Source organism: Geotrypetes seraphini, chromosome 9 (assembly GCF_902459505.1).
Source record: "Geotrypetes seraphini chromosome 9, aGeoSer1.1, whole genome shotgun sequence".
NCBI classification, from domain to species: domain Eukaryota; kingdom Metazoa; phylum Chordata; class Amphibia; order Gymnophiona; family Dermophiidae; genus Geotrypetes; species Geotrypetes seraphini.
The window spans coordinates 56,918,263-56,930,643 of record NC_047092.1 but is presented as its reverse complement, the minus strand read 5'-3'; the positions used below and the strand labels follow the sequence as shown (position 1 = coordinate 56,930,643).

The following is a 12,381-nucleotide window of genomic DNA, read 5'->3' as shown; positions in this document are numbered from 1 at the left end:
CCTATCATAAAACTTAGGTGCTGGTAAAGTAAGCCAGGGTTTTACTGGCTCACATTGCAGGCACCTAAGTTCTTTACAGAATCACACCTAACACCGCCTATCTCCGTCTCCACCCTGAAACATGCCCATTTAGGTGTTATGTGCCTTGTGATAGGCGCTTGTTAAAGTTCATTTAGGTAATTAATGTAGGTGCCGATTTAGGTGTTTAGTGTAGAGAGCTGCACGGGAACGGGGACGACGGGAATCCCGCGGGACCCGCGGGCATCCCGTGGGTTCCCCCTTTGGGTCACGGGGATCCCGTGGGGACGCCCCATAGGGTCGCGGGGATCCTGTGGGGACGCCTCCGAGGGTCGCGGGGTTCCTGCGGGGCTGGATGTACTCAGTCGCGCAGCTCTTCTCCCTACCTTCTCTGCTTGCAGCACAGAGCCGAACGGAAGTCTTCCCGACGTCAGCGCTGACGTCGGAGGGGAGGGAGGGCTTAAACAAAGCCCTCCCTCCTTCCGACATCAGCGCTGACGTCGGGAAGACTTCCGTTTGGCTCTGTGCTGCAGGCAGTGCAGGTAAGGAGGAGAGTAGCCTCGCGGTTCGAGTGGCTACCAAGGGAGGGGGCGGTCCGCCCCGCCACACCCCGCCCCGGTTGCAGCACAGCCGGCCAGGTCCCCTTACTTTTGTGGCACTTCCCCGACCGACCGACAACAGCCCCGGTCTGACAATCCTCCCTGCCCTGTAGCCGCGAATCTAAATTATCTTCTTACAGCAGCTGTAATAAGGTAATTTAGATTCGCAGTTAAGGGCAGGGAGGTTTGTCGGACCGGGGCTGTTGTCAGTCGGTCGGGGAAGTGCCACAAAAGTAAGGGGACCTGGCCGGCTGTGCTGCACCCGGGGCGGTAGAGAAGGAGTGGGGAGAAGGACGCTGAAAGGCCATGGGGAAGACGGGAGGGGGGGGAAGGACTCTGAAAGCACTTGAAGACAGGAGGGAGAAGGACGCTGAAAGCACATGGGGAATACAAAGGGGTGGAGAAGGATGCTGAAAGGCCATGGGAAGGGAAGGGAAGGGCAGGGGGGGGAGGACTCTGAAAGCACTTGTGGAAGACAGAGGGGGGAGAAGGATGCTGAAAGCACTTGTGGAAGACAGAGGGGGGAGAAGGATGCTGAAAGCACATGGGGAAGACAAAGGGGTGGAGAAGGACGCTGAAAGGACATGGGGAAGACGGGGGTGGGGGGGGGAGAAGGACGCTGACAGGACATGGGGAAGATGGGGGGAGAAGGACGCTGAAAGGAAATGGGGAAGAGAGAGTAGGGAGAAGACGCTGGCAGGGAAGAAGACAGATGCCAGACTATGGGGGGAGCGGAGAGAAGAAGATGGGTGCCAGACCAATTTGGAAGGGGGAAGAAAGGGAGAGGCACAGTAACAGAGCAAATGGAAGATGCAGAAGGAAGAGAGACAGTGGATGGAAGGAATTGAATGAGAACATGAGGAAAGCAGAAACCAGGCAACAAAGGTAGGAAAAGAATTATATTTCTTTTTTTTTTATTTTGCTTCAGGATAAAGTAGTATATTAGTTGTGTTGATAAAAATTTATAAACATTAGAGGCTCTGGTAGAAACCCATTTGCAAAGTATGTATTCTTCCCAATTAATATTTTCAAATTAATAAAGTCTTTTTGCTTATTTGTAAATGGGTTTCTACCAGAGCCTTTAATTCAGTAGCATAATTAAATGAAATAACTATTTCTGAAGTTTATAGGGACGGGCGGGGACGGAGGGGATTCCTCGCGGGGACGGGTGGGGACGGAGGGGATTCCTTGCGGGGACGGGTGGGGACGGAGGGAATCCTCACGGGGACGGGTGGGATTCCTCACGGGGACGGGTGGGGACGGGTGGGACTTTGGCGGGGACGGGTGGGGACGGGTGGGATTTCTGTCCCCGCGCAACTCTCTAGTTTAGTGGTCCTTTGGGCAAGGTTCACTAAGCAAACCGATCGTGTACCAATCAGTTTGCAACCCCTTTGCGACCAGATTTCCCTCCAGCCTGATTCACTAACCTCTCCTGTGATCTGCTTCCAATCCGTGCATGCAAATGAGGGGAAACGCATGCAAAGTAGACAGGGATGCGATTCACCAAAGAAATTTTTGAAACCAACTGGGCTGGCCAATCAACCCAAGAAACGACTGCTGGGGACCAGTCGTAAACGTCTTTCTGACTCTCCAGCTCCATTGAAGCCCTGCTCTCTGCACTCTCTGCTCTCTGCTGCCCCGAATCTCTCCTGCCTGCCGCCCCAATGCTCTTCCCAGATATCTCCTGCCTGCTCTGCCCCAAATTGCTGCCCTGTTCTTCCCTGATCTCTCCTGCCTGCTCTGCCCCGAATCGCTTCCCTACTGGTCCCTGGATTTCTCCTGCCTGCTGCCCTGAATCTCTCCTGCCCTTCCCCGCACTGCAAGCCAGTAGTTAAAACCACGGGTTCGCTGGGTTACTAAAAAGTTAAAATAAAATTTTAAAAATTCGCGGCTCAGAGGTGTCTTAGACGCATGCGCAGATCATCTACAGATGGTCTGCGCATGCGTGGGATCGCACACTTGTGATCCATGTCAGCAGATGAAGGCATTCCTCCGATTGCCCTCATTTGAATTTTTTCCTGTTGTGAATTCGTCGGGCCTGCTGGAATTGGCCACAGATCGCCCACGGAAGACAGATTAGTGAATCTAGCCCTTTACTCTTAGGTGCCCATTACAGAATTGCGCTTAAAGCATATAACTTAAAACAGGCCCCTATAAGGTAGGCTAGGATTTTAAAGGTCTCATTATAGGTGCCTAATTTCTTTAGAGAATCACGCCTAGCAGCACCTAAGTCACATGTCTACTTTACTGTTAGGTGCCACTAGGCGCCATGTGATAGGCACCTATCTTTTATAGAATTGTGCCTAAGAAGATAGGTGCCTATCACCAATTAAGTTTGTGTTTTTGTGTTTTGTTTTTTGTTTTTTTTTGCCAATTATGAGCTCTGCATCCTGTCCCCCCCTCCCTGCCAGGTTCTGCACCCTGTCCCACTGCCCTGAAATATAGCCTGCCCCCCCCCCTCATCTCTGGTGGTCTAGTGGTAGGCTGGGACAGGAGGGATCCGTCCCAGCTGACTAACAATTTTTTCCTCCTCCCCCCCCACTACCTTTTTAAAACACCCCCGCCCGCACTTCCTTTTAAAACACCCCAACCCCACAGTACTTTTTTTTTTTTAAATGCAAGATATCAGAGATGTTTATTTCCAAAAGCTAAAATTTTAATTGATACTGTAAATGCAAAATAAAATACTTTATCTACCTTTGTTTGAACACTTTTTTTGTGGGGGTAATTTAGTTTGACTCCAAGTGTCTCTTTTCTGTTTTTATCTGTTTCTTCTGTCTGTGCAGGGTCTCCTGTCCCTCTGACATTTCTTCTATTCCTAGGTCCACTATCCTTGTTCCTTCTGCACCCTTATTTGCCCTAGCCAGCATCTTCCTTCTCTGTCCCTGTCCCTATCGTACCTCCATGTTAGCATTTGCCCTCTGTGTCCCCATCTGCCCCTTTTCCATCATTGTCCCTCAGTATCCTAATCTCCTCCATTTTCCAGCATTGCCTCTATGTTCCACTGTTCCTACCCTCTTCCTGTCTACCTTTGACAGTCTGCATCCCTGACCCTGCGGTCCCTCCTCACCCAGCATCTCTCTTCTATGTTCTTATCTCTCCCCATGTACAGCTTCTCCCGTCTCTTCCCTTCTTCTAAAGATCCCCTCCCCTCTCCCCATCCCATCTCACCTCAATGCCACATATCTTCACGGCCTGCCCCCCTCCACCCCCATGATGCTGGCATCTTTTCCCCTCTTTCCCTTCTCTAATGCAGTCCCTTTCTTTCCTCTCCACCTGCTCTTCCCCATCCCTGTGTTTCTCCTTACTACTCTAGCAGCAGCGATTGCATGCAATCTTCCACGCAGTACCTTTGTAAATGCCCCTTAAACCTGGTGATCCAGTGGTGAATGGGCTGGCAGGAGTGTGCTTTCTGCGCTGCTGCCTGGGCCCGCGCCTCTTTCTGAATAGCTGGCGTCAGTTCTTGCGAGTCCCGCTTGTCGTGCCACTGGGGCTTGCATGCATTTGAGAAGCTGAAAGCTATGCTATTGGTAGTTTCACTACCAGCAGGGCCTCCAAAGGTGGACAGGTTTCAGCAAAGATGTCAGACTAATTATGTACCACCCATCTGAGCAGCAGCAGATTGGCAGTGTTGGAGGTGGAGGATCATGTTTGATGTCACAACAGTGACAACATCAAATTTATACTGCTCAGAAGAAAGGCCCGGCAAACTGCTTCTGTATTCTGTCACAAAAATGTGACTGTCACTAGGACTTGAGTCGATGGCACCTATTTTATGTGATTTTGAAACTGACTGTACCTCATAGTGTATAATTTTTTAATCAGGAAAGGTAAGTAATAAATTTTATAAGAATATTAGAGAGAGGGGTGGTTTATGGATTTACTAAGTAAAGAGAAAACAAAACCAATGCTTTACTAATAAAAAAATTGGTCACGTGCTCTAAACATTTCATATTCATTGATGTTTTCAGAAAAAAGTCAACAAACTAGTTGCAGGTGACTTTTTTGACTAAATATATTTGTGACTAATTCTCAAAATCTATATGCTCTTCATTAGGTTAAATAAGATTTAGGGCTCCTTTTACTAAGGTGCGCTAGCATTTTTAGCGCACACAGGATATTACCGCGCACTACATCACATGCTACATGGCTAGAACTAATGCCAGCTCAATGCTGACGTTAAGGTCTAGCGCGCACGGCAATTCAGCGCACACTATTCCGCGCGTTAATGCCCTAACGCAGCTTAGTAAAAGGAGCCCTAAGTTAAGGATGATGTTGACTTAATAAAGAATACATAGATCTCAAAATCTAATCACAAATGTAGTAACATTTGCTAGAAACATCACTGTAGCTCATTCTGCAGAGTCTTAATGAAAAGAGCATAGCTCTTGAAAAACCATCACAAATGTACAGTATTTAGTCCAATAAAAAGATATCATCAAATTGTTTACTGACCTTTATTTTTACATACATACTTAAGTAGATTAACAAAAGAAGCCATTCTAATTTATTCATAAGGTAGATGTTGAATAAAGCAAAAGTTTTGATGAAAGGCATTCCTAGTCCCTTTACTTTCTAGAGTAGTTTTGTCTAATAACATCTATTAAGTGAGGCAATTCTGCAAGATATAAGCAATTTGGATTGACTCAGTGGTCCTCTGTACTGTAAAGGAGGTGGTCAGTATGCATTAGGGAGCATACTTCATTATATTAATTGTATTCTTATATATGTAGACTTTATGAGAACATGCACCACTTACTTTTCCCCTGTCGAAGTTCTGAATGATCGTCACATGAAGGTATTCTTTGCGCTGCCATTCTGTTTGCATTGGATAATTCAGAAATTCTCTCAGAGGCCGGTCAGACCATTCAAGCAATTCATCATACAGCAAGAGGGTGTAAGCAGCCTCTGTTAGCCAAGATGAGCAGGAATTTTTTAAAAGGTTGTTAAAAGTTGTTGGGGTTTTTTTTCTTACCATGAGTACACTATCAAGAATTATACATAACTCATTGTTGAATATATTTTACAAGAATTCTGAGACTTTACATTAATATTTGTGTTGTACTGTTTATCTGGTTCAGTGAATAGCTTATTTTTTATTCTGATTTTACAAACACACTTATACTAGTGATAGTCATTTAAGCCCATATTCTATAAATGGTGCCTTAAGTTAGATGCCAGTAGGTGCCCTACCAACACCTAAGTGCAAAATGCCTTTTAAAAAGGAGTAAAAGCAGTTAAAAAAAAAAAATGTTGGCACCCACTGACGCCCAGGGCGCCCACTGACACCCAGGGTAGGCCCAGCAGGCACGTGCCTAGGGCCTGAACTTGTTAGGGGGGCCCGCTGAAGGAGGGCAAACAAGTAACAACAGACGACTCAGCAATTTTTTTTTTTTTTTAAACAGCGACGGGCCCCCTGACATATTTGTTTTCCACCTTCCCCCCTTCTATGGTCTGGCATCTTTCTCCTCTTCTCACAGCCTGGCATTTCTCTTTCCTTCCTTCCCCCTTCTTGTAGTCCAACATCTTTCTCCTTCCCTTCCCCCCCTTCCTGCAGTCTGGTTTCTCTCTCCTTTCCTTCCCGAAGTCTGGCATCTCTCTCCTTTCCTTTCCAAATTCTGGCATCTCTCTCTCCCCTCCTTTCCTTCCATTCCCTAGTCTGGCATCTCTCTCTCCCCCTCCTTTCCTTCCGTTTCCTGGTCTCTCTCTCCTTCTCCTTCCAATGGTCTGACATCGCTCTCTCTCCCTTCTTTCATCACCATTCTCCAGAATCTGACATCTTTCCCTTCCTTGAGACATCTCTCCTCCCAACCAGTGTAACATTTCTCCCTCTCTTCCTTTCTTCCCCCTATAGTCCAACATCTCCCCTCCCTTCCTCCTTTCTACCCCCCCTCCTAATCCAACATTTCTCCCTCCTTTCCCTCCATCAGTCCAACATTTCTTTCTCTCTGCCTCCTCAATGTTTCCTCTCCTCGGTCCTCCTTCCCTCCCCCTCTCTGAGTCTAACTTTTCACTTTCTGCCCTCTCTCCCTTTCTCCTGAGTGTGACATTCCTCTTTCCCTCCTTTCTACCCTCTCCATCCAACATTACTCCCTCTCTCTCCATGAGTCCAACACTTTCTGCCTCCTTACCCCATCCCTTGAGAATGACTTATCTCCCTCCTTTTCACCCCAGTCCCTCTCTCCTTCTCTGTCTCCTTGTGTGCTCTCTCTGCCCAAGTTCTTCTCCACCCCACCCCATGATCTACCTTCATTTGCAGCCCAAAGGACATTGCTGTCAGGAGCCAATCACATACATTAACCTGCCGCAGGCACTGGCATTTCTTCTCTACTGCGAGCTCGCCTCTGATGAAATGGAAGTTATGTCAGAGGGGGCAGGCCACAATTAGTGAGAGGACGCCAGTGCCAGCAGCAGGGCAGCATATGCAATTAGTTGCTGCCAGTGACGTCCTTTGGGCTGCAAATGATGGGTAGGACTGCCCTTGATGATCATATCAACTTTGGGGGACGATGGCCCCCTTGGCTCCCCATTCTGATGCCTAAATATTAGTGTATTCCTCAGTAATTTCTTAAGCAGCCAATAAGCTACAGAAAGTGGCCTAGCAACCTTCTGTTCTGCTTTACCTTGTTGCTTTTTGGCTGGCTAAGCTTCCTTATGAATGTCTGACCAATGGGCTGCAAGAAGAGGTGGGAGCAGTAGCTACATATACACTGCCTTTTGGGAAAATCCCCAGTTCACTGCCAAAATGAGTTTTGCTGAATTCCAGACCTAGCTAAATTAGTTTCTTGCACCTGAAAACTTTAGTTCACTCCATTTCATCAAAATCCTTAGGGCCATTTTCCTCATCCAAATCAGTGACAAACGTACAAACATACAATTATTGTTCTCATTATAAGATAGTATTTTATTAAAAGTAGAGCTTCAATTAATATTTAACTCTAACATGTTAATGGGCATTAATTTGAGTTATGGGCTCAGCAACTAGAATCCACAGGGAATAATGGAACTTGCATTATTGCACATTAGTAAATGAGGCCCTTAGGCTGATAAAAAAGGGCAAAAAGGGCAAACAGAATGTTAGGAATGATAAAGAAAGGGATCATGAACAGATCGGAGAAGGTTATCATGCTGCTGTACTGGGCCATGGCACACCCTCACCTGGAGTACTACGTCCAGCACTGGTCGCCGTACATGAAGGACACGGTACTACTCGAAAGGGTCCAGAGAAGAGGAACTAAAATGGTTATGGGGCTGGATGAGTTGCCGTACAGCGAGAGATTAGAGAAACTGGGCCTCTTCTCCCTCGAACAGAGGAGATTGAGAGGGGACATAATCGAAACATTTAAGGTACTGAAGGGAATAGACTTAGTAGATAAGGACAGGTTGTTCACCTTCTCCATGAGAGGGCACTCTCTAAAGTTGAAAGGGGCTAGATTCCGTACGAATGTAAGGAAGTTCTTCTTCACTCAGAGAGTGGTAGAAAACTGGAACGCTCTTCTAGAGTCTGTCATAGGGGAAAACACCCTCCAGGGATTCAAGACAAAGTTAGACAAGTTCCTGCTGAACCAGAATGTATGCAGGTAGGGTTAGTCTCAGTTAGGGCACTGGTCTTTGACCAAGGGCCGCTGCGTGAGCGGATTGATGGGCACGATGGATCACTGGTCTGACCCAATAGCTGACCCAATTCTTATGTTCTTAATTAGGAATCTAGTACTCAAAATTGACAATGATCGCCTAACTTACTTCCCCCTGAGCCTACTCTGCCCTTGGCCATCTAAATTTGGGCTGTCATAGGAGGCACCTGAATTGAGTTGCTCAGTGTGGCTCAATTTTTATTTGGGTCAATTAAGCCATCTAAGGGCATAGTTATGAACATGAACTACCATTAATATGGATTATTTTACCACATGTCGTGCTATTTTACTATTTTAGCATAGGTTCCATTTTATGAAATGAGAACAAGTTTCAAATAACTAAGGCTACCAGTAAAACAACACAATTTAACAGTAACCTATGTTAAAAACTTCCCCCTAAATGCCAAAGATAGGAAGCCAAATACTTTGAAAATTGACCCAATGTTGCTAAAAATGGAGAACTTAGGGAAGGTCCAAGATAATTAAGAAGACTTCACTACTATAGTTCATTTTTGTATTTCACTTGTGAAACAGACATAAAAAGATAGAAAGTAAAATTTCATCTCATGGCAGATAAAGTTTCAAAGTTTCAATTGCATGGCAGTACCTAAGACGAAGATTAACTATAGAAGGCTAGAATCCAACATATTAGGACTACATTAATTGTCTTTATCAGAGAAAATGGTTAAAAAAGTACCTGTGAAGTTTTGTGCTTTCAGGTGCAGATCATACAGTTTATGAATGTAACGAATGTACATCTCTTCTTTGTTTAGTTCTGTTTTGTAAAAGTTCTAGGAGAATAATAAAATTGGGTTTAAACCATGGTAAACCGTTCGTCATGCAGCCTCTGCACTGATACTAGCCATGAAGGGCTAGATATTCATAATATCTTATCAATATAGTGACTGCTGATATGCAGGTAAATCCTTTATTTGGTGAATTTTCAGCAACATTCTTTAGATAGTGCCGCTGAAAATTCTAACAGACCACCCTGGCACTATCAAGATAGTGCTGGGGCAGAGTGAGGGTTGAGCATGGGCGATCTACCTAACTATAAAGATAGCTGGTGATACTCAGCCACTATTATAAAGCTAAGCAGTTTAATTTTGATCTGTAAACATGCTGTGTTTAATTAAACTTGATCCACTATCTGTATCATGGCAGTGGCTGCTGCTCTCCATGTATATTAAGCATTGCTGCTGCTATGGCTGGCATTTAAACAAAAATGCTGTTGTGGATGGTACTCTGTTTCCCCAAAAATAAGACACTGTCTTATATTAATTTGGGGCCCAAAAAAGGCACTAGGTCTTATTTCCGGGGTAGGTCTTATTTTTTTCATGTACAATGATCAACTCTCCCTTCCTCTCCTCCACCCCAATTCTTCCTATTTCCTTTCTCTCCCCCACATGTGCAGCATCTTTCCTCCCCTCTAACCCATCCCCTTGTGCAGTATCTTTCTATCCCTCCCTCCCAATTCTTGTGCAGCAGAACCTTTGCAGCTTCTATCCCTCCCTCCCATCCCCCCCACCGCACCCCCCCTGACTCTTCCATTTCTCCCCCGCCAACTGCGAGACCGAAATACCTTGTAACAAATGGCAACGTCAGCAGCAATCTAGACAGGCTGCTTTGCTGCCTTCTCCCACCTGGGTGTTCCTCTGCTGCATCACTGATGATGTCATCACCAACGCAGCACACGGAACGCAGCGAGAGAAGGCAGTATGCCTGTCTAGATTGCTGACGACGTTGCAGTTTGTTACAAGGTATTTTGGTCTCGCGGTTGGTGGTGGAGAGATTGAAAGGTCAGCAGGAGGGAGGGGCGTGGGAGAGCGCAGCAGGAGGAGGTGCAGGGAAGGGGCAGGGAAAACGCTGCTGCCGGCGACTAGGGATTATTTTCAGGGGTAGGGCTTATATTAAGACCTACCCCGAAAATCGTGTTAGGGCTTATTTTCAGGGAAGGTCTTATTTTCAGGGAAACACGTATTTAAAACAAAAACAGTGACAGTGGAGTTTCAATATTGACCTGAAAGTTTTTGTTTCCTTCTGAGAAATGCATGCACAAATAATATTATTTCCTTTTTCAAAAATGCCTCTGTAGTACATAAGTTAGAAATGACATTGACGGCTCACCTTGAAGTCAATGCTTTTATAAGTATAAAAGGGTTAATAATAAAAAAAAGATCAGGTTAAGTAAATAAAGAACATTTGCTAAACTGATGTCAGAGTAAGTACCATATTTTCACGCATATGACGCGTGCGTTATACACGATTTTTACAAACCGTGCATAACCTTGCGCGTTATACGCGTGAGCGCGTTTTATAACTTTTTTTTACATAGTTCCCCCCCGACGTCCGATTCACCCCCCCCCCGCAGGACCGCTCGCACCCCGACCCCGAAAGACCGCTCGCACGCACACACACTCGCACCCGCACCCCCACCCCGAAGGACCGCTCGCACGCACTCCCACCCGCACCCGCACCCCCACCCCGAAGGACCGCTCGCACCCCCACAGCCTCCTGACCCCCCCCATCATGTAGAAGCTCCTACCATTGTCCTGCTGCTTCCTCTTGGCGGTCCCGGCCCTTCTGTGAGCCCTGTGTCTGCGCTGCTTCCTCTTCCGGCAGTCCCACCCTTTCTCTGACAAGGGCGGGACCGCCGGAAGAGGAAGCAGCGCAGACGCAGGGCTCACAGAAAGGCCGGGACCGCCAAGAGGAAGCAGCAGGACAACGGTACGAGCTTCTACATGATGGGGGGATCGATCCTTCGGGGTGGGGGTGCGGGTGGGAGTGCGTGCGAGTGGTCCTTCGGGGTGGGGGTGCGGGTGTGGGTGGGAGTGTGTGCGAGCGGTCCTTTGGGGTGGGGGTGCGAGCAGTCCTGCGGGGGGGGGGGGGTGAATCGGACGTCGGGGGGGGGGCATCAGGCTTTCAGGGTGGGGACAGGACTTCAAGGGGGAGAGGAGAGTCGGGGCGGGCGAATGGAGAGTCGGGGTGGCCAGAGGAGAGTCGGGGCGGACAAAAGGAGAGTCGGGCGGTGATGGGAGAGTCGGGGCGGCATGCGCGGTATACGTGTGTGCGCGGTATATAAAAATTTATTTACATAAATTACAGTTTCCCGCGCGCTATACCCATGTGCACGTTTTACACGGGTGCGCGGTATATGAGTGAAAATACGGTAATGAAAAAGATGTAAAAGAGAGATGGTAAATTTAAGTTGGAGAGAGTATGAGAGCAACTGGCTTAAGGAAAATGAAAGACCAGAAAGGGTAGAAATTGTTAAATCAGTAGCTTTATTTTCAATAAACCCTCTCATAAAATATGGCAGAAATATTTCACATCTCTACAGATTCTCAGTATTTTATGCGAAAAGTAATTTTACAAAGCTTTTTCCACATGTAAAGTTTGTTCAGCATGTAGAAAAGAGCTTTATAAATCTGAGTGACTGCTTATGAGTGTAAAAATTAAGTAGATATAAGCTGTACAATTACTTTTACACAAATTGCATAAAGGTGTTCCCAGAAACGTGGAGGGCCATAATCAAAAGAAACGTCTGTATGATTTGGACGTAGGACGCTAGTTGCCCAAAGTCAGCCGCAAAAGGTCCACTCTCGTCTAGGCGTTTGATAATCCAGATCGCCAGTACATCTATCTTTATACCACATTCTCGACCTAATAGTCATCCAAGTCTGAAATGTCCAGAACAAGACCTTTTGGACGTGGGAGGAGCCAGCAAAGGGATGGAGTGACTACCCAGACATGGCAGTGGGGCACCTTACAAGGCACTGTTGTGAACTTCGCAAAAATTGTGCCACATAAACATCTCACCAGAACTCCCTTATAGGTAATGGTGAGCCCCCCCCCCCCCAAACCCACTATATCAACCTATCTACAAACCTAATAGCTCTTATGGCTGCAGGTGGCACCTATATGGCAGGTGAGTAGGTTTTTTTTGGGGGGAGGGTTGGTGGCCTTACATTTTTCACCATAAATACAGTGGTTAGAGTGGCTTATGGGCTTGGGTCCTCCTCTCTATGGTTCACTAGCCCACCCCCTGACTACTTAAGTCACCTCTGTGCAGCTCTACAAGGCTTTCCTATGCCAAGTGCTGATAGCACTGGGCATCCCTCCTGCCGGCG

General features: G+C 46.8%; 1 protein-coding gene across 5 annotated transcripts in view; it reads right to left on the bottom strand.

The window, feature by feature from the left end:
* Window positions 1-12,381, bottom strand: part of DOCK4 (dedicator of cytokinesis 4) — a 650,492-nt gene that overhangs the window by 138,512 nt on the left and 499,599 nt on the right. For all 5 annotated transcript variants that reach the window (XM_033958349.1, XM_033958350.1, XM_033958353.1 and 2 more), the window contains 2 exons: window positions 8,949-9,042; window positions 5,377-5,525 (listed from right to left, as the gene is read on the bottom strand). In XM_033958349.1, the coding sequence (XP_033814240.1) occupies window positions 5,377-5,525; window positions 8,949-9,042 (243 nt within the window). The remainder of the gene's footprint in view (window positions 1-5,376; window positions 5,526-8,948; window positions 9,043-12,381) is intronic.